Source organism: Hylobates moloch, unplaced genomic scaffold (assembly GCF_009828535.3).
Source record: "Hylobates moloch isolate HMO894 unplaced genomic scaffold, HMol_V3 SCAFFOLD_5, whole genome shotgun sequence".
NCBI classification, from domain to species: domain Eukaryota; kingdom Metazoa; phylum Chordata; class Mammalia; order Primates; family Hylobatidae; genus Hylobates; species Hylobates moloch.
The window spans coordinates 140,466,162-140,493,975 of NW_026652280.1; the positions used below are offsets into that span (position 1 = coordinate 140,466,162).

The 27,814-nt window shown below is 35.8% G+C and overlaps 1 protein-coding gene across 1 annotated transcript in view; it reads left to right on the forward strand.

The window, feature by feature from the left end:
- COL24A1 (collagen type XXIV alpha 1 chain) overlaps positions 1 to 27,814 on the forward strand; it is a 404,873-nt gene that overhangs the window by 235,504 nt on the left and 141,555 nt on the right. The window contains exons 26-32 of the mRNA XM_058439743.1: positions 11,746 to 11,799; positions 13,165 to 13,218; positions 14,496 to 14,549; positions 15,900 to 15,953; positions 26,711 to 26,764; positions 27,046 to 27,090; positions 27,209 to 27,253. Of these exons, the coding sequence (XP_058295726.1) occupies positions 11,746 to 11,799; positions 13,165 to 13,218; positions 14,496 to 14,549; positions 15,900 to 15,953; positions 26,711 to 26,764; positions 27,046 to 27,090; positions 27,209 to 27,253 (360 nt within the window). The remainder of the gene's footprint in view (positions 1 to 11,745; positions 11,800 to 13,164; positions 13,219 to 14,495; positions 14,550 to 15,899; positions 15,954 to 26,710; positions 26,765 to 27,045; positions 27,091 to 27,208; positions 27,254 to 27,814) is intronic.

The following is a 27,814-nucleotide window of genomic DNA, read 5'->3' on the forward strand; positions in this document are numbered from 1 at the left end:
TTTGATCTTTGTTGGTTTAAGGTCTGTTTCATCAGAGACTAGGATTGCAACCCCTGCTTTTTTTTGTTTGTTTGTTTTCCATTTGCTTGGTAGATCTTCCTCCCTCCCTTTGTTTTGAGCCTATATATATCTCTGCATGTGAGATGGGTCTCCTGAATACAGCACATTGATGGGTCTTGACTCTATCCAATTTGCCAGTCTGTGTATTTTAATTGGGGCATTTAGCCCATTTACATTTAAGGTTAATATTGTTATGTGTGAGTTTGATCCTGTCATTATGATGTTAGCTGGTTGTTTTGCCCGTTAGTTGATGCAGTTTCTTCCTAGCATCGATGGTCTTTACAATTTGGCATGTTTTTTACAGCAGCTGGTACCAGTTATTTCTTTCCATGTTTAGTGCTTCCTTCAGGAGTTCTTGTAAGACAGGCCTGGTGGTGACAAAATCTCTCAGCATTTGCTTGTCTGTAAAGGATTTTATTCCTCCTTCGCTTATGAAGCTTAGTTTGGCTGGATATGAAATTCTGGGTTGAAAATTCTTTTCTTTAAGAATGTTGAATATTGGCCCCCACTCTCTTCTGGCTTCTAGAGTTTCTGCCAAGAGATCTGCTATTAGTCTGATGGGCTTCCCTTTGTGGGTAACCTGACCTTTCTCTCTGGCTGCCCTTAACATTTTTTCCTTCTTTTCAACCTTGGTGAATCTGACAATTGTGTGTCTTGGAGTTGCTCTTCTCGAGGAGTATCTTTGTGGCATTCTCTGTATTTCCTGAATTTGAATGTTGGCCTACCTTGCTAGGTTGGGGAAGTTCTCATGGATAATACCCTGAAGAGTGTTTTCCAACTTGGTTCCATTCTCTCTATCACTTTCAGGTACACCAATCAAATGTAGATTTGGTCTTTTCACATAATCCCATATTTCTCGGAGGCTTTGTTTGTTTCTTTTTATTCTTTTTTCTCTAAACTTCTCCTCTCGCTTTATTTCATTAATTTGATCTTCAATCACTGATACTCTTTCTTCCACTGGATCGAATCAGCTATTGAAGCTTGTGCATACATCACGTAGTTCTCATGCCATGGTTTTCAGCTCCCTCAGGTCATTTAAGGTCTTCTCTACACTGTTTATTCTAGTTAGCCATTCATCTAATCATTTTTCAAGGTTTTTAGCTTCCTTGTGATGAGTTCCAATATCCTCCTTTAGCTCGGAGAAGTTTGTTATTACTGACCTTCTGAAGTCTACTTCTGTCAGCTCATCAAAGTCATTCTCTGTCCAGCTTTGTTCAGTTGCTGCCAAGGAGCTGCAATCCTTTGGAGAGGAAGAGGCGCTCTGTAGAATTTTTAGTTTTTCTGCTCTGGTTTCTCCCCATCTTTGTGGTTTTATCTACCTTTGGTCTTTGATGATGGTGACCTACAGGTGGGGTTTTTGTGTGGATGTCCTTTTTGTTGATGTTGATGCTATTCTTTTCTGTTTGTTAGTTTTCCTTCTAAGAGTCCGGTCTCTCAGCTGCAGGTCTGTTGGAGTTTGCTGGAGGTCCACTCCAGACCATGTTTGCCTGGGTATCACCAGTGGAAGCTGCAGAACAGCAAATATTGATGCCTGATGCTTCCTCTGGAAGCTTCATCTCAGAGGGGCACCTGCCTGTATACCTGGCTGCTTTGTTTACCTACTCAAGCCTCAGTAGCAGATGCCCCTCCCCCTGCCAGGCTGCTGCCTCACAGGTGGATCTCAGTCTGCTGCTCTAGCAGTGAGCAAGGCTCCATGGGTGTGGGACCACTGAGCCAGGCACAGGATATAATCTCCTGGTGTGCCATTTGCTAAGACTGTTGGAAAAGCGCAGTATTTGGGCAGGAGTGTCCTGATTTTCCAGGTGTATTCTGTCACGGCTTCCCTTGGCTAGGAAACGGAAATCCCCCGACCCCTTGCACTTCCCAGGTGAGGCGATGCCCCACCCTGCTTTGGCCCACCCACCGTGGGCTGCACCCACTGTCCAACCAGTCCCAATGAGATGAACCAGGTACCTCAGTTGGAAATGCAGGTCATGCTGAGAGCTGCAGATCAGAGCTGTTCCTATTTGGCCATCTTGAAACACAACTATTTGACTCTTTCTTTTGTGACTCTTTCTTTTGTTTTTGTTTTTTTTGTTTCTACCTCTTGCCTCCAATGAATCTTTATTAGATTCTCTTCTTGTTCCTGTTTTATCATCAGCGTACATACTACATCATTCTTATGATTGCAACAATTGATTGTTCTATGGAGACACAAATCAGTGTTTCAAGATAGACTCTTTAAGAGCACAACTGTCTGTTGGCTTACTTCATCACTTTTCCTCTAACAGTGGCTTTTCTCCTGAGCTTACTGTCTTTTTTAATGATGATATTGTCCTCATACCAGTCATTACATTTAATCTGGACTATTATAATTATTTGTTTGTCCTATTTTCTATTTTTCCCATTTCTACACATTAAACACAGTGATGTTAAATTACCACCCATTCAAGTCTAGACATGATTACATTCCTCCTTTACTGAAAACCAATAATGATTCTTCTACAAGCACACATTCTTCTGCAGATACCACAAACACAAACTTCTCACTTGGTATTCAAAGCCCTCTATAGTATATAACCAATATATCTATCCCAGCCTATTCCCCTACACATATTCTGTATCCCAGACAATGTGGATTAACTTTGTGTTTGCAAATGTTTTATCATTTGCTACCTCCCATCTTTAGCTCAAAACATTCCCTCTACTTGGAATACACTTTCACCATTTCATCATGTCAACATGTAACCATATCTGAGATGCTGCCTTCTCTGTAAAGTCCTTTCTTATGTTTTCAACCAGATATAATCTCTTCTGCCTTTGTGTTAGATATTATTTTACTTCTTCTTCTATTAACTCTTAGAAAATATACATTTACCTTATTCCAATTTACTGGATTTTGAACTCCTTAGTATATTTTACTCATCTTTATATCCTCTCCAGCTATATCTTAGCACAGGATCTGTTACATGAACAAATAAATATGCTTAATTTTATTTTCTTCAGCTCATTTTGCATTTATTGAAGAAATTGATTTGCAACTGTACTAAACTGGAAATTGATTCAGTGCACTTTCTGTGAGATTAACTTTTGAATAAACTAATTGAGCTAGATTTCAAAGTTTTTCAATTTTATGTTAATACGTAAATTCACTGTATTTTTAGGATAACACTAACTGCCATAATAAATAAACCTAAATATTTTTTGTTGTTTTAACACAACAGATAGTTATTTTTGCCCATGTTAATTGTCTGGTGAAGGCATTCCTAAGTAGCTCTCCCCTACAAGTTGATTAAGAAAACCAGGTGCTCTCTCTTGGTTTTTGTTGTTGTTGTTTTTATTTTTTAAGAGACAGGGTCTCACTGTGTCACCCAGGCTGGAGTGCAGTGATGCAATCATAGGTCCACTGCAGCCTCCAACTCCTGGGCTCAAGCCTCCTGCCTCAGTCCTCTGAGTAGCTGGGACTACAGACACAGACCACCACACCTAGCTAATTTTTAATTTTTCTTTTTTTGTAGAGACAGGGTCTCACTTTGTTGCCCAGGCTGGTCTTAAACTCCTGGCTTCAAGCAATCCTCCTGCCTTAACCTCCCAAAGTGCTGGGATTACAGGCATGAGCCACCATGCCTGGCCCAGGATCCCTCTTTCCTGTGGCTCCATCTATCTCTTAGGGTCATTAGCACTTGGGATAAAAGTAGAGAAAACCACATGCTTCTTCTGTTAATAATTGCCATATCATATCAGCTTAAAAGGGCATATCGCATCAGTCAGTGTAGGCTAAATTATGCTGCAGAAAGAAACAGCCTGAATATATTAGTGGTTTACAATAATAAAAGTTTTATTTCTTACTTGCACTCTATACACTGTGAGTTGGCTGTGACTCTGTGACATGTTATCTGCATTCGGAGACTCAGGCTTAAGGAACAGTGCCTGTGTGGAACATGTTTAGTCTCATGGCAAAAGGAGAAAAGAAACTGACTTAAAAAAAAGAGTGGCACATGTCACTTTCACTTTCTATTTATTTGAAGTTACATAAAGAAGAATGGCATTAATAAGATGCAGAGGTATATTCCTCCCATGGTGAGGGGCACTGCAAATTATATGGCCAAGTCTGACATCAGTAGCATAGGGAGGTATAATCCTTCCACAGAAAGGAGCAGTGAATGTTTCAAACAGTAAAACAATCTACCATACCATTTTTTCTTTTCACATTTTAACATTTTAAAAATTGAGATATTTCTCATGATCAGTGGTAAATTACAATTGCTTGGGAGATTTTTTTCTCTATTCAGAGATTAAAAAATATTGGTGTATCTTACAATCCATGATATCTTAGATTCCACGAAATTTGGCAGACCTCAGCTTTAAATGTCTTTGTCTAATTCATCTATTATTTCCAAGTGTGTAGACAGTTTCAAAGAGTAATATAGACTTAAAGACTGAGTAGATTTAAAGCCTATATGTTCACATTCCTTACCACTGATATAAACCTTTGTTGGCATGCTTATTTTCAGTCTGTAGTAGAGACAGCTGTAAAAACATTAGAAAAATGGAGTGAGAGAAATTTGCAAAGGGAGAAAAACAGACAAATCATCATAAGATAGACTAGAAAGCTTAGAAATAAGCCATGTATAAGATAAGAATGGCACCATAAGCCAATGGGTGGGTAAGAAATAGTATTGAATATATAGTATTTGGAAAACTGGGTCCCTGTATGCAAAAAATTAAAACTGGATCCCTATCTTATTCCGTGTGAAAATTGAACTCCAGATGGATTAAAGAAAACTTTTCTAGATAGAAAAGTTAACACTAATAGAAAAGAATGCCCATTATTTAATGACATAGAAATAAGGAAAGCTTTCTTAAACAAGATCCAGAAAATACAAATCATAAGACAAAAAAAAAAAAAAACACTGGATATGGCTACATAAAAGTTAAGGACTTCTTATCAATGAAAGATATCAAAAATAATTTCACAGGTGATTTATCACAAGAAGGAATTTAGAACATCTACAACCAATAAGGTTCGGGCACGGTATCTCATGCCTGTAATCCCAGCACTTTGGAAGGCCAAGGCGGGCAGATCACCTGAGGTCAGGAGTTCAAGACCAGCTTGGCCAACATGGTGAAACCCCCTCTCTACTAAAAACTACAAAAAAAATCAGCTGGGCGTCGTGGTGCATGCCTGTAGTCCCAGCTGCTCAGGAGGCTGAGGTGGGAGGCTGAGGTGGCAGGCTCAAGCTGAACCTGAGAGGTAAAGGTTACAGTGAGCAGAGATCATGCCACTGCACTCTAGCCTGGGCAACAGAGCAAGATTTCATCTCAAATAAATAAATAAATAAATAAATAAATAAATAAATAAATAAAACCAATAAGAAGTTTATACTTTAAATATATAAAAAATTCCTGAAAATCGTCAAGAAAATATAGGAAATCTTAATGGGAAAAAATAAATTGAGCAAAGGACATGGATAAGAATTACACAGAAAAAGCCCAAAACATGAATAAATAAAATAAAATAAAACAAATAAGAAGTTTATATTTCAAATGTATAAAAATTCCTGAAAATCATCAAGAAAATTTAGGAAATCTTAATGGGAAAAAATAAATTGAGCAAAGGACATGGATAAGAATTAAGCAGAAAAAGTCCAAAACATGAACACGTAAATGAAAAGAAGTTCAGACTTAGAGAAACTAGTTATCAGAGAAATTCAGAATAAAAAAATAATGAGCCACCACTCTATATACAGACATTAGCCCTTATCCTAAAGTTGTATATATAATTTCCATGTGTCTTCTGCCAGTAAGAAATTAGATTATTGTATGCATTTTAAAATTTTGCACAAAACACATAATGATGTATCCTTTTGAAAAGGATTTATGCTGTTTTCTCACTCAACATTATATTCCTAAAATGTTTATCCATGTTGATACATTTAGATCTGGTCTATTAATTTTAGCTGGTGTTGAGGTTTTCTGTTTATTTCTCAGTATTGGTCATTCAAGAGTTTTCTTTATTGTGTGAATGCATTTTAGTTTATCTGTGTCCATACTGATAATGCCGATGATTCTACTTTTGTACTTAAATAATACAGCAATGAACGTCTTTCTGTATGTCTCCTAGTATGTACATGTGAAAGTAGAATTCCATGTGAACAACTAGAAGTGCTAAGTTGTAAGTTAGGGGCATCTTCAATTTTACTATATACAATAAATTGTTCTCCAAAGTGATTGTACCAATTTATACTATTTCCTGCTATTTCCTGCTGTGTATGTATGAGTTCTTCTTTCCTTACATTCTAGCCAGCACTTGTGGTATTATCAGATTTGACATATGTTTTGGTTAGACTTTTTAAGGTACTGAAATAGTACATTTTTCTTTTTATGTATTTTGGAGACAGGGTCTTGCTCTGTCACTCAGGCTTACTGCAACCTTGACCTCCTGAGTCCAAGCAATCCTCACACCTCAGCTTCGTGAGTAGCTGGGACTACAGGAACGTGTTGCCACACCCAGCTAATTTTATTATCATTATGTATAGATTATTTATAGAGATGTGGTCTCCCTATGTTGCCTAGACTGCAAGGAAACCATTTTTAATCTATGTTCTCCAACTTTAAGTTTTATTAAAGATATCCATGGGCATGGCTGGAACCCTGTGAACTATCTACTTTTTAGTGAGAACCTCTGTCTTCCAATTATGCCCTTTTGACTGACTGCACCTTTTAATACTTACATGAAGTAAAAAACTCAGATGCCTTATTGGGACCAGGCAGATAGTATAGGTAAGTAAAATGGGCCATGTATAAGAGACAGTAGGGAATAACGAAGTAAAGAGTGCCTCTGGATCTCAACAGTACAACAGTTACTTAGTTCTGTCCAATATTCGCCTTTGAGAATGTTTGTCTACATTTGCTAGGTCATCTGAAGCTAGTAATTTTATAAATCTTTTTATATAAAGTATTTATATGTAAAATCTCCAGATTTTTAAATGTTTTTACCTAGTTCAGTTTAGTAAATGCTATAGGCTAAGCAGAATGCATTTGTAGGTTATATTATTCTGGTGCACATGGGATAAGCTAAACGAGCCTACTGCATTCACTCCCCTAGACCGTATGTCTTAGAAAAAGGATTTATCACTTTGGGAGGCCAAGGCGGGTGGATCACTTGAAGTCTGGAGTTCGAGACTAGCCTGGCCAACATGGTGAAACCCCATCTCTGCTAAAAACAAAAACAAAAAAATTAGCCGGGCATGGTGCTCTGTGCCTGTACTCCCAGCTACTCAGGAGGCTGAGGCAGGAGAATTGCATGAACCCAGGAGGCTGAAGTTGCAGTGAACCAAGATCATACCACTGCACTCCAGCCCAGGCGACACAGTGAGACTCTGTCTCAAAAAAAAAAAAAAAAAAAAAAAGAAAAGAAAAAGAAAAATGATTTTTTCCTAATAGTTTGACTAGTCTGTTCAGTTTCTGTTATTTTGTTTACTGTCTCACAACACATAGCTCTATTTCATTTTTCCTGCTCAGATTTGATTGACAGTATTAGCTAGGGTTTTCCAGAGAAACAGAACCAACAGGATACAGATATAGATAGATTGATTTATTATAAAGAATTGGCTCACATGATTGTGGGGGGCTAAAAAAAAAATCCCACAGTCTTCCATCCACAAACAGGAGATCCTAGAAATCCAGTATAGTTCCAGTCCAAGTTCAAAGGCCTGAGAACCAGAAGAATTGACAGTGTAAGTTCTATCAGAGTCCACAGGCCTGAGACCTACAGCACTGATTATTTAAATTCTATTCCAAGTCCAAAGGCCTGAGAACTAGTAGCTAATGCTGTCCTAGTTCAAAGGCAGGAGAAGACTAATGTCCCAGCTGAAGCAATGAGACAGAGAGAAAAGTTTCCTTTCCTTTGCCCTTTTGTTTTATTCAGATCCTCAACAGATTGGACAGTGCCCACCCACATTGGGGAAGGCAATCTGCTTTAGTCAGTTTACCTATTTAAATGTTAATCTCACCTAGAAACAACATACACTCAGAAATAATGTTTAGCCAAATATCTGGGCACTCTGTAACCCAGTGACCTTGACACATAAAATTAACCATGACAGCCCTCCCCGTTGTCAAGTTGACCCCCAAATGCATCTCTTTAAACCACACTTAACCTTCAAATAAAGACAATAATAAGATCATAATTCTGCCTAACATGATATCATTATCCTGCATGTGACCAAAAACTCACTAACCTCTTTTCCAGAAGAGGATGTAAAGTCCTTGAGTGACATTTACTCTTCTCCTTTATAACCTGTAACTTAAATACTATGATGTAAAATTAACCATACTTAGATACTGTTATAAGGTCAATACATCTTATGTTATATGATAAAGAAATGAGAGGCCAGGAGCAGTGGCTTACACCTGTAATCCCAATACTTTGGGAGGCCGAGGTGGGCAGATCACTTGAAGTCAAGAGTTCAAGACCAGCCTGTCCAAAATGGTGAAACCCTGTCTCTACTGAAAATACCAAATTTAGTCGGGCATGGTGGTGCACGCCTGTAATCCCAGCTATTCAGGAGGCTGAGGCAGGAGAATCGCTTGAAGCCAGGAGGCAGAGGTTGCTGTGAGCCAGGATCGCGCCATTGCACTCCAAGCTGGGTGACAGACTGAGACTTCATCTCAAGAAAAAAAAAAAAAATGAGAAGAAAAGAACCAAAGATATTTGCTACACACACACACACACACACACACACACACACACACACACACACATTCATGACAAAATAATGATGAAATACTCATGACAATTATAGTCTTCGTTTCTGTAACTGGTCACATGGCCATAGCTGGTATTTAAAACTACCTTCTCCACTACCCATTCTTTATTCCGTTTGCCATCAGCAAGCACCTCAGCTAGTTGGGATCTGTACCTGGTGGGGTGTTATGAACTGAATGTTTTTATCCTCTGCAGAATTCATATGTTGAAATTCTAATGACCAATGTGAGGTATGAGGAGGTGTAGACCTTGGGAGATGATTAGGTCATGAGGGCTCTGCCATCTATGAACCAGGAAGCAGGCCCTCACCAGATACTGAATCTACTGGTGCCTTGATCTTAGATTTCTAAGCCTCCAACACTGTGGGAAATAAATATTTGTTGTTAAAGTCACCCAGCCTGCAGTATTTTTGTTATATAGCCTGAATGGACTAAGACATGGGGTGACCCAAACCTTCATTCTGGAAGAATTTGGGCCACTAGTAAGTAGTCCTGCCTGAACTGAGTTGTTGTAATTTTCCATCGACCTTAATCACAGAGCATGGTGATATTAAGAAGTACCCTAAGGGATCTCCTGTATTTTATTCATACTCTTCCTTACCCTCATTGTGAAGTAGTAGTCCCATTTTCCTATGGGAGGCAGAATCAAGCAACATAGCCAACACAGTAACTCCCTTCTTTGCCTGTTGATTCAGGGGCATAAGAAGCCCAAAGTGGCCGGATGGCAGTCTTAACTTCTAGTTCAGTGGAATCATTGTTGTGTGTCCTGGTGGAAGCATTCCTCCTTCTGGAACTAAGACCTTTAGTCTGGCAGAGCATGAGCAGAAACAAAAAATTTTCTAGCGGATAACTAGGGGTAATAGTGAGTAGTACCACTCCCATTTCCACCCCTTGATTCCTGGCCCCCAAAATCCTAGTTATAGGAGAAACAGCACCATATATTGGACACTCATTCAGAGCATATATAGCCTTCTGGAAAGCCTTGCCCCAACCCTGCAAAGTATTGTCACCTAGCTGGCCTTGTAACTGAGTCTTAAAAATGCCATTTCACCATTTTATCAAACCAGCTGTCTCAGGATGGTGGAGAACACAGTGAGATCAGTGAATTCCATGCTCATGAACATTGATAATAGATTGTCTCAGAATGAAAGTGTTCAGTCTCTTACACTTAAAAACCACAGAAGCAAATTATTAAATCACTTCCAACTAGATTTAAGCAATAATATTAGCATAGTGCCTAAAAGTATATATCAGGGCTGTCCAATAGACATATAATGCAAGTCAAAATTATAAGCCACATATATAATTTTAAATTTTCTAGTAGCCACATTAAAAAAGATAAAAAGAAAGAGGTGAACTGATTTTAGTAATATTTCATTTACACCAATATATCAAATCATTATCATTTTAATATGTAATCAATGTAAGCAATCATTAGCTATTTTACATTCTTTCTATGGTAAGTCTTCAAAATCTGGTGTCTTTTACGTTTACAGTATGTGTCAATTTGCACTAACCACATTTCAAGTGCTCAATAGCCACTTAAACTCATCCATACCATTTAACCTCATCTGCCTCAGCAAACTGTTTAATTCATCTGCCTCATCTGTCAAAGGGGAATCATGATAATACTACTATATCTGCTGGTTGTGAAGATTAAATCAGGCACATAGAAAACACTTAATATATGTTATATATATAGGATCATTAGATGATAGATAGATAGATAGATAGATAGATAGATAGATAGATAGATAGATAGATATAGATAGATAGATGATAGAGATCTGTAACGGTAAAATCATGCTCAATGCATTAGATAAACGACAAGTCATTTTTCATGAGTCAATGCTTTCTGTATGCTAATATATATTATCATATGAGAATCTATCTAAGCAAGGTCTTTGCGTGGTAGCTATTGAAAAAAGTTTCATTTGTCTTTAAATAAAAGTAGAAAGTAACTACCTATGATTTAAGACAGGAAAGAGATTATGTTCTTGTCAAGCTTGTTCTATGTTATTCTTTTTGCTTTCTGTACTGTTTGAAGGAGAAATAATTGAGAATCCTTAAAGACAAAGATAGAAAAACCCTGAGACGTGTTCACTCTGAAATGGTGTAACTGATTACCTTCTTTAACATCTTCTAGCAAATCAAATTCATTCCTTACTCAAGCTATTTACTCTACCTAGAATATTCTTCCTCCCTTCTTTGGCTGGCTGGCCTCTTATTATTATCCAGATTTCATATTAAATGTCAGGCGTCAGTCTTCCCTGACCATCTGTGCTAAAATAGGTCTTCTCTTTTATTCTTCTCTTCAGCAATATTACTGTTTCCTTTATGAGCTTATGTCAGAATTTATAATTATTTAACTTTTAATTTAGTTGCTTTTGTCTCCCTGTTATAAGACTTTTTGCCTCAAGAGGGCAGGGTCTAGATTTGTCTTCCTCACTAATGAAATCTTAGCAACCATCACAGTGCCTGGCACAGAATAGGCACCAAATATTTCTTGAGTGGATGAATGAATGATAGGCATGTTCTGTCCCCTTGTGTATTGAGGGGCTTTCAAAAAAGGTAGTTACAGAAATGATTTCTTAAACTAATATATCTACATCAAACAGGTATGAAAACTTCAGGGATTTTATAAACTCTAGTAGAATGTCAGTTCCACATGGACAGTGACTGTGGATTTGAAACTCATTGCCTCCCAGCGTAGTGCCTGTTATATTTTAGGCACTGATATATTTTTGTTGACTGACTGAGTAAATTAATTCTGATATGAAGTCACAGACTGCATAGCTATACAAGGAGGAATTTTACTCCAAGATAACATTTAGGATGAGTTAGAAAGAAACATAGTGACTACAGGTGATTTAAGACCCAGGCACTACAATAGCAATACAATATGTGTGATTTTCCGTTATTTTTTTTTTCTAAAAGGGACCTGTTGGCTTACCTGGAGAAGTTGGGATGACTGGAAGCATTGGCGAAAAGGTAATTTTTTAAAAATTATTTTGTTTTATAGGAAGAAATCTAGGCTAAATTCAAAAGGCAGACTTTCATATGATCTTTTATGTTAATTAGAAATCACTTATAACTTCAGCACATTAGCTACACTGAATATCTTAAATATATTGAAATATAGCTAACAGCATGTAGGTTTCTAATTTTTAAAGGGCAGAGTACCCTTTTGATTATAAAGATGTGATCTGAAGAGAAAAGATGGAACAGTGTCTAGAAAATATTATCTAAATCGACTTCATGAGGGCAAGCCTCCTATGAGAGGCTTGAAAGAAAGCAGTTTTTGAAAAAGAAGAATAAGTTACCATTTTACCTTTCTCTCTCCCCATCTTGTGCTTGAGCTTGTTCCTATTTCCATTCTTACTATTTTCTTGAACTAAAATATCCTCTCTCCTTCCCTCTGTTTTTTCAAAACCAAACTGTTGGACTCAGCTGAATTCTCATCTCCTCTATGAAGTCCAGACTCCTCTCTTCCTTCCTAATTTCTTCACTTCTTGGACTTAGAATAGTACCACATAGTCTAAAATTTACTTACTCTCTGGTTGTTTCATCTCTGTTAATATCATGTCTGCAGTGTCTGCAGTTACTGAGGGTAGAATCTAAGTTAAGTTTTCTAAATATCTCTTCTAACTCTCATGTACTACATTCTCAATTACTTAAGTACTACATACTTAATATATACTTATTGATTTTTTACTAACAATGTAACAAAATATGAGTGCAGTTAAAAAATTTTGCTTTATGATTTTTTTTACTCAATTAGTTATTTCTGTGCTGAGTTAAATCTTCTATGCTAAAATGTTGATACTCTTGAGAATTTTAATGTGAATCAGTTTAGTCTTTTTAAGCTGCTATGACAGATTTGATTATCATGATCTTCCAGATTTATTTCTTATGGCACTTAAGTGTGGTAGGCAGACTATAAAATAAAATTTTCTTAAATGGTTACACAGATTTGTTATATTTTAATATGCTTTGATACTTTCACTATTCTCATATTTTTTATGTCTCATAAAATAGTAAGCATTTCTTACAAAACTTTAACATGATATGTGCTCACTTTTAAGTCTTGTCTATCCATAATTTGTATTTTCTTCATTTTAATAAGGCCTTTAATATTTTTCTCTGAAAAACATCTTAAGATAATTTTATTTTATTAAAAGCCTAACAATTTTAAGATAAAGTGCCAAATTTTTAAATTTAAAAATTATTGGAAATAAGAATGATGTATGCATGTAAGACATGATTCTGGCTGACAGTTTTTCTTTCTAGGCTTAGCTCAGTCATGACTAATTAATATGCCTCTATGTTACTCTTTTTTCTTTGTTCTCTCAAAAGGGAGAACGTGGAAGTCCAGGCCCACTAGGTCCCCAGGGAGAAAAAGGTGTTACGGTAAGAGCTCAGTGATTTGAAAAATATGTTTCCAAAGAACGTAATAAAAGTCAGTCATTCCAGAGATGGAATTGCCTGGGCTGGAATTTAACTGAGTAAAAAATGTCAAATGTCCCATATAATTTTATTTTTAAATGGTTTATCTCCCAGAATGCTATGTGATACTAAGGTACTCAAAAGCATGTAAATGAGATGGCTTAGTCAAATGATTCTAGTTTTAGGAGAGGAATTTAACCACCACAATTTACTAAAAAAGATAAAGAAGAAAATTCAATTAGAATTCTACATACTCTGGTTTCTCTTCAGATTGTATAAATCCTTCACCTTTTAAAATTAGAATTCTACTTATTCTTCTACAGCCTATAGTTGATATGACACATATCAGCATTGCCATTCTTCCATGAGTTTGTGGTCATGATGTAGTTTTTTGACATATGAGAGCTTAGAATCCGGAATTCATCTTATTCTCTTACATTTTTAATATAGGAAATAGCTGACAAATTTTATATTTGGGATGCATATTTTTAACTTACTAGATAGTTTTCTAAGTATTACAGGAACTGCAGTGAATAATTATTATCAATAAAAGGATCTTCCATACAGAAAATAATACCTTATGATGGATCTGGTGGCACATAATACTGTCCACAAATTGATTTTAACTAACTTCTATATTATCAGAAAAGTCCTATAAGTGTTTTGTTTTGTTTTTAAGCTATGCAATTTCTGGTTGCTGTCAGCTAGGAAATTTAGCATGCCTATAAGACTAATCAACTTCAAGAATCATTACCTCCTAAGGCATTTTCTGAATCAGTGTTAATACCATAAAGTGTGTGGTCCTTCTAAAGTTTGAAATGCTAGAATATTTACATTCCTTAATTAGAGAGCTCCTGGACCTCTCTGAAAAGGATATAGTTTCATAACCTGCATAACAAAACATATATCCATGGATAAGATAACATGATCTTCAGAAAAATGAAACGAATGTTCTCTTCTGTAGTATGTGATTCTGGCTAGCAATTTTCTTCTCTAGGCAAAAACCTTCTAATAAATGGATATATAGTTTCTATGTAAATAAAACTACATAAAAATATTTTTTTATTTCTATGGTCTATCTGCAGAACATTTTCTGTGGCCCTTCATATCTTGGTTACAAAAGAAACATTGTGTCAAATTATCCCTTTTTATTATTGTTTATAATTTGCTGGCTTGTCTCCGATGAAAATAATTTAAAGTAATGAATATTTTACTTCTTTTATATTTTCCTTAAATTATAGGGATATCCAGGTCCTCCTGGGGTTCCAGGACCTATTGGTCCATTGGGATTACCTGTAAGTACAGGAAAGACTTTATGATTCCTTCCAGAATGTTTATTTTAATTTAAACTCATATATTGTTATGCTTTATTGTTGGTTTTTATTCAAAGTAAGTCATGTGTAAACTAGTGGAGACTGCTTCTCTCTCAACTATACAAAACACTCTTGAATTTGTCATGATATCTTGGACTGCCTCACCTCTACTTGGTATACAATCAATTTCAGTTCTGCAACCTAAACTAAAATGCTCTGAAGTTTCTTTTGAATAACCACGTGTGAGGAAACAGGATTATTAAGATTAGAAGTGAGACCAATTGGATAAATAAATTACAAGTGTAAGTTTCAACATATTTTTCTGAGAAATTTGTAAATATTATCACAACCAGATAAAATTCATAAAAAATATATTTATTAAACAAAATTATAGTATTGAAAATATTCCATTTGTTTACAAAAAGATAATGAAATGTTTCCCCTAAATTAATTTTGCTTATCAGAATCTGACAGCTGTTGTGAACTTAAAATATGAAAAAGATCGGCCTTTAGGATCCCCTGAGCAGAACTTTTCTTATCAGTGAAGACTTTTATTATTTGTGAATCTTCTGTTTTAAAAATAAGCCTGATTTTCTAGTATATTTGCAAATATGTTGTTGGCTTTTAAAATTAGGAAGACTAGTCTCAAGAACAGTTACTAATATCTTTAGTCACAGAAAATAATAAATAAATTTGAAATACTAAAGTTTACTTCATTTTTAATCTACCTTGGGTTAATAGATAAATAAATTTTGTTTTCCAGTTGAGTCTTAATTAAAGACTATAGCTATAAAAATAATTCATTATAATTGACTTAATAATAAATAGCAACCTAATCTCCATTGCAGGCTATTTTTATAGCGTATTAATTTGGAACATGTTGTGGCATTTTTATAACAAAAAAGCTATTTTTATATGATGGGATTGTCATAAGTATCTAGAATAATAGTAAAGAAATATTACCATGATAGCCATTGCTTTTTTGATGGGCCAGGCAGATTAGACTGGTCTGTCTAGCTCAATGGATATCTCCTTCCTCCATCACTCCATATGTGTTCCTGCTGAAAACAACTTGGTCAGTGAATATTAAAAGCTTCTCCATTTTTTGTTCAGGGTGTAAACACCCAGATATTAAATTTGTCCAAATAGTAGAATATTTCAAAAGCAGAATATTGGTAGAGGGCAGTATGATTAAAGCATATTTTTAAGGAAGACTAATCAATTGTAAGGATGTCCTGGGACAATGATATATGTTATAAGAAAGATTATGGCTACTTTTCTGATAGTATTCTTGTGAATTCTATAACTAATTTTTAAATTTACAACATATAGGGTCACGTAGGGGCAAGAGGACCACCTGGGAGTCAAGGTCCTAAAGGACAAAGAGTAAGTAATCTAAGGAAAAAGGTACATTACCCCCCCAAAATTACTTCATAAATAGTGGAAAATGTGCAACAAAAATAGCATCATACCTTCTAGAACTCTGCTTAGATCTTGTCAGGTTTTTTCTATTTTCATTATATTAGATGAATGCCCTACGTTAATTGAAATACAACTCATAATCTTTTGTAGTTATAAAATCACACTTTTCTATTTTAATTTTTACAAATATCACTAACTCATATAGAATTCTTGTTTCTTATTCCCAACCTCCAATTCCATTCTTTGAGAGAATGGTAAATGTGAAGATCTTTAAATGAATTATTTCTTAACAGACTTATATAGCAAGGAAACATAACATCATGACAAAATAAAAGCAATAAGTGGAACAAAGATACACAAGATGGATAAGAGCTTATTAATTGTAAATCAAAGTTATTATAATCATCATTGTCTAATAATTATATATACAGAATTAAATAACAAATCTTCATTTCTTTAAGTTGTATCTTAAACATTCAATCCTTTTCAAAGAAATAAGAGCCACTATTTATTGCATGCCTGTCACATGCCAGGCACTCTTTCATATATTATCTCAATACTCAAAACCACCTGAGAGAGAAATATTATATCTTAGATATTATAGTTGAGGGAACCAGGGCTCTCAAAGTTTAAGTATATGGCCTCTATAGACACACAGAGAAATGGTGCAACCAGTATTCAAACCTTAGGTGTGTCTGACTCCAAAGCCCATGCTATTCAATACCATATGGAATATCAGGGAGTATTTTTTAAATTAATTTGGATATGTGGGCTTTAAGGATTCTGTGTTATGCCTTGACCTTACTTTGATTGAAATTTTAGAGCTTATGAAGAAAATATTTTAAAATTCTAAAAATATCCTTTACCTAATCATGGTAAAAAAACAAAACAAAACAAAACAAAACAAAAACCTTGCAGTTTTCCAGTTGGCAAATGGGAGAAAATTGTTAACGAATTCCCAGTTTGAAGTAATGACTTTAAAGTCATGTCCTGTGTTTTCAGTGAAGCTTGAAGAAAGAGAGCAGATTTGCCTTATTATTGTTTCTTTTCTGAAAAACTATTTTCCTTCCTGGGTTACAGGTTTATACTCTATGGTCACATCTCTAATATATTAGCCCAAATGAGATTTAAAATAAAATAAAAAATGATGATAGATGATTTGTACTGCCATTTAGTGGTTAGTACCCTGCCAGCATTCAATATTTAGTTAGGTCAAATGTGTTTATTCAACTTTGTATTAGTCATAATGGGAAAGTTCAACCAATTTGTGACAGATGAAAAAAAGAAGAAATACTTATTTGTTCCTTTTGTTAATTAGGTAATTTGAGTCCTTAGGCACAAGCTGTGTATCTAAGCACTGTCTTTTCCTAAACCACTTTGTGCTGTCTCATTAAGTCATATGGAAAGTTCGTTTGTTCTGCAGTTTTCTAACTTCACCATAATCCTATTACTGTTTCCTGATTTGTCACTTTGTCATCAATTCCTACCTCCCCAAGGATCTATTTTCCTCACATCCTTCAAATGCATTTTACTGATTCTCTCCCGAAATGGCTCCTCATCATTTTTAAAAATTTTACCCAGTATCCAAACAAGGAAGATTTGTTTAGAAACAAGGGCTTTAAAAGAGAGAGAGAGAGAGAGCTTTCTTTACTGAACTACTATTTTAGGTAAACAATGGACATTGGGCATACAAAAAACATAGTGAAGACCAGAATATTTGAGAAAGAAAATAGTATTGGGAAGTTCCCTTCTGGTAGCCACTGATATATTCCTATTTTCACTCTTTTCTCTCTTCAATCCATTCCCCAGTAGGGCTGTAACCTCAATACTCTAGACCCATTCTTCCTAATGTTTTTCACTCACAAAAAATGAGAATATTGGTCCAGCCTACTGAGATAAATGAAAAGGGGACCTAGCTGCAGATGCCTGTGTCTGGCCTTTCCTTGCCACCCCAAAGGCTGAGGAGGGCAGTATTTTCAGCATACCTGTAATCTCTTTGTGGAAAATATGTGTCATAGTATGTTGGAGGGAAGCTCTGCCCTAAGTACATTTGCACAGAGACCACACAGAGAATTTTCATTATGGAACTGGTAGTTATACTCTCTTGCTGTTCTGACTGTGATTGATGCTGTTAACATATGGCCATATGACCATCATGAAGGGTAGGACTACTCCAAGGAGTCTGCTTCCTATCTGCTTCTCTCCTGCCCATCCATCCACCTTACAGCTATCTAACGTTTACTGATTCCCTGAAACCTGTCAAACACTATTAATAGCATGGGGATTCTAGACTTAATTATCTCTTACATCTAAACTGCATAGATTTTACAGTCTAATGGCTTTTGAACTATCATGCAGTATTGAAATTTCTCCAAAGGACAGGAAAAACCCAAACAAACAATAATGTCCTACCATCTCAAGAAATATCCTAAGTAACCCTGCCTTTTATATAGCTGAAAAAGATAACAGGATTGACTAAAAATATTATTCTTATAGAGATTCTTAGATGAGAAACATGGCATAAACTTTAAAATATTATTATGTATCCTACATACTCTAAGCCTTGTTTCTACCTGCATGTTTAGCTGAAGAATAATTAAATAAAATGAAATAATTTAACATACCAAAGCTAATTAGGATAATACACAAAATGTCCCTTGTGCAGACAATATAAGCTAGCAGATTCTCTAATTCAGTACCAGAAAGATAGTGGTTTAGCCTCTTGGGTCACTAGAAATCAGCACAACATCAGCTGCACATTGAACTCTTCAGAACTAGGCAACTGATCCCTTGGTATTACTCCATTATACGCCTCTGTGTCCAGCTACCCAAACAGGAGAGATGACACAGAGCAAAGTTAACCTCATCTTTTTTCTTGACCATGAATTGGCAAGGATCATGAGACACGTTTAAGTTTGCACTCTTTCTCTAGAGGGGCAGTATAGAGCCATACAACTGAGTATTTTTATTCAGACTATGCTGCTTAAGATTTAAATGGGAGGGAAAGATTAAAATAACTCTATTAAAAATATGTAATGTTTTAAGGTTTTCTATGGAGGAAGTAAAATTGATTTGCCTATAGAAATTCTGAAATTTGTCCCTTTCAAGGAAATGCTTACCATATAGGGGGAAGCAATCCTCAATTTTCACATTTAGATTCAAAGCTAGATTCAATACCTGAAGCACTCCAGCTGATAAGGCAGAGCTCCTCTGTGGTTTCTTCTCCTGAAATAGTTTGTAACAAGAATAGAATCAAAATATTTTTTTCCTTAAAATCACTGATAATGTTAGTTTTTGTTTAATAGAACATTTTGTTTCAGCTGTGTAAATCAAGAGCCAGAAAAGACTGCTGGGCCTAATTAGTTAGGCACATGAGTAATGTTAACATCATATGAAGCAGTGGTTCTGTAAATTGATCATTTATGAATTTAGTTATTGCCCATAATTCAAGCAGTATTTATTTTATAAAACATGCCTAGTTTATGTAGCTGAGATATCAAATTTTTATTTCTGCTATGAGAACTTACTAATACAGCTCAGTGCAGCCAACTTTAATTTTCCTAAGAATGTAAATATTAGATTTTCTCTTTAGCCAGCATAGTTACTACAAGAGAATATCCGTGAGATATTTTTAAACGGTTATTTTAAAATATAACTATGCCAAATTTAGGTGCCTATTATAATGCTATTTGCCTAACTTTCTTACAGCCTGTCGTAAAGCTTATTTTGTCTTAGAAGTCAAAGCAGACATATACAGTAACCCATGGGATAACTTCTATAACCAATATCAGCGTGAAATTTAAAGATGTTGATAAAGCTAAGCTTTCATTTAACTAGCTTACTCTTGCTTTAAACAGAGAGTACCAAGCTTTCCTAGAGTTCTTCTGCCAGCCTTAAACTCTTAACTAGCAACTTTAGGCTTTATTACCTTTAATTAATATAACTGCATTACTTACACCTTCAGGTTGTTTTTTAAACTAAATGTGGTTATCATCACTGTGGGCGCAGAACTTCTCTTTCGTCATTCCCTGTGTTGTCTTGACTTAGAAAATGAAATAATAAAGTGAAAGTATTTTTCCAAGTAAAGGGTTTTTTTTAAGGAAGCATTCTTTTTTATTGATACATATTTGTACATATTTATGGGGTGGGTGTGATATTTTGTTACCTGCATAGAATGAATAGGGAGCAAGTCAGGGTATTTAGGGTATTTCATTCATTACCTTAAGCATTATCATTTCTATGTGTTGGGAACGTTTCAAGTCCACTCTTCTGGTTATTTTGAAATATACAATAAATTATTGCTAATTATAGTCACCCTACTCTGTTATTGAACAAAAGAACTTATTTCTATTTCATTGCATGTTTGTACCCACTAACCTCCCTTTGTCTCCCTCTCCCATCCATGCACCCTTCCCAGCCTTTGGTATCTATCGTCCTACTCTCTACCTCCATGAAATGAACTTTTTTAACTCCCACATATGAGTGTGTAGGGCAGCCAGAGATCACCTCCAGCCCGCATTTTAGCCCTCAGTGGGCTCTTCAGCAGGATCTGGAAACCAGATTGACATCAGGCAGATTAACAAGAGATAAGTTACAAATTATATTAGTTTTGTGTGTATATGAGGATCTTTACAAGAGAGTGAAGTCTGAAGTGCCCCAAACAAGATGCTTTTATACCTCTTATACAAAGAGCGATAAATTTGAGAAAAAGTGACAGGACAAAGAAAATCTAGCTGAAGTGGTAAACGTTTCTAGGGAAGTCACTGAGAGATATATTGGCGAGGGGGTGTAAAACAGATGGAAGATATGAGTTACTTCATTAAAGTGTGTTTATTCAGGTCCATTGCAGCCTTCAATTGTAAGTCTCTGGTGATAAGGGCTATTTTCTCATACTGGTATGGAGAAGGTAGCCCTCCCAGAGGGATCTTTATTGCTTGCTGCATGCAAGAAGAGACAGATCAGCTCACCCTTTTGGAAACTACAATTTCTCCAGTGTTTTCATGACATATTTTGGGATGGTATGTCCTTCATTCCTTCAAGTGAGAACATGCGGTATTTGTCTTTCTGTGCCTGGGTTATTTCACTTAATATAATGATCTCCAGTTCCATCCATGTTCCTACCAGTTATTCCATTGTGTACATATACCACACTTTATTTATCCATTTGTCCACTGAAGGACACTTAGTTGATTCCATATCTTTGCTATTGTGAATAGTGCTACAATAAACATAGGTGCAAAAGTCCCTTTGATATGTGATTTATCATCCTTTGGATAAATACCCAGTAGTGAGATTCCTGGTTTGTATGGTAGTTCTTTTTTTTTTTTTTGAGACAGAGTCTTATCCTGTTGTCTCACCCTATTGCCCAGGCTGGAATGCAGTGGCATGATCTTGGCTCACTGCAACCTGTGCCTCCCAGGTTCAAGCAATTCTCCTGTCTCAGACTCCTGAGTAGCTGGGATTACAGGCACCAGCCACCATGCCCAGCTAATTTTATATTTTTAGTAGAGACGGGGTTTCACCATGTTGGCCAGGCTGGTCTCAGACTCCTGACCTCAGGTGATCCCACCCACCTTGGCCTCCCAAAGTGCTGGGATTACAGGCATGAGCCACCACACCCAGGCTCCATTTTTAGTTTTATGAGAAATCTCCATACTCTTTTCCATAGTGGCTATGGAATTAGTAATAATTCACGTTCTCACCAACAGCATATAAGAGTTCCCTTTGCTGTGCATCCTGGCCAATATCTATTGATTTTTGTCTTTTTAATAATAGTCATTCTTCCTGTGATATGATGATATCTTATTGTGGTTTTGATTTCCATTTTCCTGATAATTAGTGATGTTGAACATTTTTTCATGTATCTATTGGCCATTTGTTTGTCTCTTAAGAAATGTCTGCTCATGTCCTTTCCCAAATTTTTAATAGAATTATTTTTTAACTACTGAGTTGTTTGAGTTCCTTGTATATTCTGGATATATAGTTCCTTGTCAGATGAATAGTTTGCAAATATGTTCTCTCATTCAACAGGTTGTCTCTTCACACTGTTGATTGTTTCTTATGTTGTATGGAAGCTTTTTCATTTACCATAGTCCCATTTATCTATTTTTGGTTTTGTTTCCTGTGCTTTTGAGGTTTTAACCCAAAAATCATTGCCCAGACCAAGGTCATGGAGCTTTTCCCCTGTTTTCTTCTAGAAGTTTTATAGTTCGAGTCTTCATATTTAAGTCTTTAATCCATTTTGGGTTGATTTTTGTATATGGTGATAGATAAGGGTTTAATTTAATTCTTCTGCATCTGGATATACAGTTTTCCTAACATCATTTATTGAAGAGACCATACATTCCCCATTGTGTGTTCTTGGCCCCTTTGTCAAAAATCAGCTGGCTATAAATGTGTAGATTTATTTCTGGGCTCTCTTTTCTGTTCTATTCATCTATGTGTCTGTTTTTTTACTAGTACCATGCTGTTTTGGTAACTATAGTTTTGTAGTATATTTTATTTTATCTTTTAAAGATGGGGTGTCACTCTGTCACCCAGGCTGGAGTGCAGTGACGTGATCATATCACATTGCTGCCTCAAATTCCTGGGCTCACATGATCCCACTGTCTCAACCTCCCAAGTAGCTGGTTCTACAGGCACATTCCACCATGACTGGCTAATTTTTAAATTTTTTGTAGAGACAGGGTCTTGCCATCTTACCCAGGCTGATCTTGAACTCCTGGGCTCAAGTGATCCTCCCTCCTCGGCTTCCCAAAATGTTAGATTACAGGTATGAGCCACCACACCCAGCCCAGTAGTGTACTTTAAAGTCATGTAGTGTGGTGCTTCCAGGTTTATTCTTTCTGCTTAGGATTACTTTGGCTATTTAGGCTCTTTTTTGTGTTCCTTATGAATCTTAGGATTTTTTTTCTATCTCTGTGAAAAATGACATTGGTATTTTGATAGGGATTGAATCTCTAGATTGCTTTGAGTAGTAAAAGTATTTTTTAAATGTAAAACATAAAATGAGTGGTTATCATTACTATATGTATTCCTTAATTTTAGAGGGAGTTCCTTGATTTGCAATACCAATCAGCACTTTACTTGTGAATGTTTAATATTCATTTTGTAAACTTCTAAATTTCAAGTCCTCTCTTCCAGCCTGAATTCACTTGCTGACAGGATTAACCTCATTTCTTTTTAACATTTGAAAAAATATTATAAACTTAATAAAGCACAGTCGTTCAGTCTTTGTACATTTAGACATCATGGGAGTCAGGCTACTCACCTAACATCTAAGACTTCAGTTTCTTCATCTTAAAAAGTGGGGTTTGGACTAGTTCAGCTATGGCAGTAGGTGATTTCTGTGCCCAAGCAAGAAACTGGCAATTATGAGACTTACTCCAGCTAGATGCAGCCTTTTCTACATGTATCTAGGCAGCCACTTAATCTGATTTTATCCAAGAAATGAAATGTATTTTCTATCTTTGGACCAAACAATCTTTTTAAATAAAATTCTAAATATACAACTGTGTGTCCAGGGGCCTTTTGAAGCTTAATGCTTATGGCTGCCACTGCGTAAACTTAGAATGACTTCTAACTTTCTAACTCTCTATCACTAGCCTTGGAGATATCTACTTCATTGGGCTTGATCATCTAGAGTCGAACTCCTTATCTTCCACCACTACTCCCTCTCCACCCTAAGCAAACCTACATTTCTAATTTGTTTTCTATTGATGCTGTTATCTTCTGCCAATTACTCAGTAATAAAATATCAAAGAAATACATAGCAATTCTAGGTTGTAAAGGAGTTTTAAGGGCCAAATTAATTACCAGTGGACACATTTTCAATTTAGACCTTACTTGTTTTTTATAGTATTTTAGAATGTTGACCACTCATTCCTTTTCACACTCTTTCAGCCTTCTTCTTTTGTTACTCAAAAAAAAATTAGCTGTGTTTCTCTCAGAGCAAAAAGAGGAATTAGGCATTGAAGGTGCTAGAGGAAAAGAATCAATACAGATGGCTGAATTTCAAGATCATCTTGAGGGTTGAGGGTGATTATTAGAGCAAATTCCTGAGGGACCTTCATGCTTAAAACTTGAGTCATCCTTTGAACATTGTTCTTTTTTCATCTTCGGTTACTCAATTATTGAATATTCTAAGCATGACCCCTCATCAGAACTTTGCACTTGCTGTTTTTTCTGCTACAGTGATCTTCCCCAAATTATTTGTGTAGCTTGCAATCTTACCTCTTTTAGGTCTCTACCCACATGTCGCTTTAGAGAGACTTTTCAGGCCACCCTATCTGAAATAGTCCTCCCCACCTTGGATACTCTCTAGTTCTTTGTTTTTCTTCATTATACTTAACTACATATTTTCATTTTATAATTTAGTTTTATGTGCTTATTTGCTTGTTTATGAATTCAGGGATTTGTCTCTTCTCCCTACCATGTCCTCTGGACCTAAAACAATGCTGGCTTATAGGCACTCAGTATACATCTGCTGAATGAATAACACATGTTAAAAAAATACTGATCTATGAAATTAAGTCCATGTTCCTCAACTTGATCTTCAAGGTCTTGCACAGTAAGACTGTAGTTCAGTTTTTCAGTCCTTCATTGGAAAATAGAGCAGAAAGAAAGTTGGGAATAGATTATGGAGTACCTTGAATATAGACTTAGAAATTGCAGGGCCGGAGCTATGGCTTTATCAGGATCAGTGAAGCTACAGATCCTCCATGAAGTGTGTGTTCTGTCCAAATCCATGAATGTGCCTCAGAGGATAAAGGAATGCAGTTACCCTAAGAGTTCTCAAGAAGAGAGTCCTATTATAGTAAATAACTTTTAATAATGTAAAGCTAAACCAAAGCTTATCTCAGATGGGATACAAGAGAAGATTCTGAAGCCTAAAGGACTCCTTCAAATCTGTATGTTGTCCTGGGAGATTTGTATCACCGTTCTGTATAGAAATCTTCAGCATCAGTTTTCTGCCAAATTATTTATAAGTAAACTTCAGACCTTCACCTTATAAGTCCCAGTCTTCTTTTCCACACTTACATCTTAATATTTCTCAACATGTAATCAATGGCCTAACCAAACTACTTTTTTATTCTTTATCTGTTTTCGTGCCTCTATATTTTTTTCACATACTATCCCTCATTGTAGAGTTTCTTCTATTTTGAATAAGTCTATGAGAACTTGACCTCCAGCTACTAAAAATATCTTTATTCCCATTACAAATGTGAAGGTTGTCTCCCTCTTTGAATTCTTGTTTTGGTCTTTGGCATGTCTTATCTTTCTCTATATTATTGTCTTTTGTATATTTGTATGGTAGAGAAACTTTCTCTCAATTATAAGTCACCATAACACTTCATATAATTCCTTTTCCACAGGTATTCAGTTAGAGTCTGTAGAATTCAATCAAGTCCCTGAACAAGGACTTTAAGATCTTCCAAAGAATGTTATAATTTAATGGAAGACTATTCTGTCATTTTATTATAGAATGACTTTTGCAATGGCTTTTTTGCAACTAATTATTGAATGAACACTGAGAACTTTTAAATTTACACGAATATTTTCAGTAGCATTTTCTCTACCTTTTCTGTGCCCCTGCCACCTCCCAGTAATTCCTGACAAGCAGTTGCATAACAGGTACAATGCAGTCAGCACTCATTTTCTTTCTTTCTTTTTTTTTTTCTTCATTCCAGCTAAACTTTATTTCTTTTTTTTCTTCAATTTTTATTTTAAGTTCAGGGGTACAGGTAAAGGAGGTGCAGGTTTGTTACATAGGTAAACATGTGACATGGTGGTTTGCTGCGCAGATCATCCCATCACTTAGGTATAAAGCCCAGCATCCATTAGCTATTCTTCTTAATACGCTCCCTCCCCCCAGGTCCCCTGACAGGCCCCAGTGTGTGTTGTTCCTCACCATGTGTCCATGTGTTCTCATCATTCAGCTCCCACTTATAAGTGAGAAAATGCGGTGTTTGGTTTTCTGTTCCAGCATTGCTATCATTTTCTAATAATGTAAAGAGAAGAGCACCATTTAAAAATATTAAACTTAAGGAGACTGTTTAGAGAAACAAATCCAGCCACTTTTAATTTAGAGTTGATTAAGAACAAATTCTGGCTGGCTGCTGAGTGAACAAAATACCCAAATAATACACCTATATTATAACCACCTCAACTATTGTGTTAGCTATTTTTGTGCTCATTTGACTTACTATTTGTCATTAAATCTTAAAAACATGGGCTGATTCTCCCATGCAGATAGGTTGAGCCATATACCCAGCTGTATTATTTTCTGTTGTCAGGGCATAAAATCAACATTTTGGCCGCGCACCGTGGGCGATGGCTCACGCCTGTAATCCCAGCACTTTGGGAGGCCGAGGAAGGTGGATCACTAGGTCAGGAGATCAAGACCATCCTGGCTAACACAGTGAAACCCCGTCTCTACTAAAAATACAAAAACAATTAGCCAGGTGTGGTGGCAGGCGCCTGTAGTCCCAGCTACTCGGGGGGAGGCTGAGGCAGGAGAATGGAGTGAACCTGGGAGGCGGAGCTTGCAATGAGCCGAGATCGCGCCACTGCGCTCCAGCCTGGGAAAAAAAAAAAAAAAAAAAAAAAAAAAAAAAAAAAAAAAAAAAAAAACAACAGCTTCATCTGTGAGGACACATAACAGTTAAGAAAAAAAAAAGGAACATTTCAAATTAACAACAGGATATTTTTTTCACCTCTAGGGACCAAGAGGACCAGATGGTCTCTTAGGGGAACAAGGTATACAAGGTGCCAAGGTAATCATTGATTTTTCTCATTTCATATGTAGTTAAATTTTATTGAGCCCATATGTCCTACTGGTCTAAAAAAATGATATATTTCCTTACAAAAGTATGGTTCTAAATTTTCTGTTTGTCTAAGCATGAAACACATAAAGTTTTTACTACACACACAAGATGTTTTGTTTTCAATATTGAACTATATACTTACTGTCTTTTTTGTATGTGAGTATATGCTAGCATATATAAGACCATAATTCACATTCTTACTAAGTCACCTGGCTTTGATACTTTGTTAGGGTGAAAAAGGAGATCAAGGAAAAAGAGGGCCTCATGGTCTTATTGTAAGTAATAAAACACTTCACATTAAAGATGAACATTTTAAGTCTTTTTTGTTTTTCTTAGTATGATTAATCTTTTCAGAGGGGACTACTTGACTCAAGCATTTTCTTTCTCGTGTAGGGTAAGACTGGAAACCCTGGAGAAAGAGGAGTTCAAGGGAAACCAGTAAGTAATTTAAAAAATCACGCTATGAACAATTTTTATCTGCATTTTTGGGGGAGAGGGGCTGCTCAAACAATGTTTGGGGGATTTTTTGACACATAAAAATTATATATATTTGCAGTATACAATGTGATATTTTGATGTATATATAAATCATGAACTGATTACCTTTATCTGCTTTATTCTCTAATACAACTATTGTTTAGTATTCAGTATGTTGAACTAAAAGAATATAAGTTCTTTTTCTCCTTTAATCATTGGGTCATTGTTTTATTTGAGCAAGTTGCTTACCTATCCTGGGCCTGGGTTGTACCTATCCATAACTGGTGGTTATACCTGTTACTTTTACTTCACTCTAGTTATGATAAATTAGTTTTACTATAAAACCCATTTCAAAATAAAATGGTGTGACATATAAATATAATGAGACATTAATAAAGCTAACATAATAAGTAACTTTTTTCAGGCCTCTTGCTTAGTTTTCTTTTAACTCAACTTGAATTCCTTTTAGGCCTTTGGAGTATAGAGCTGTGTGTGTCATCATGCCTTCCCATGGCACAGCTT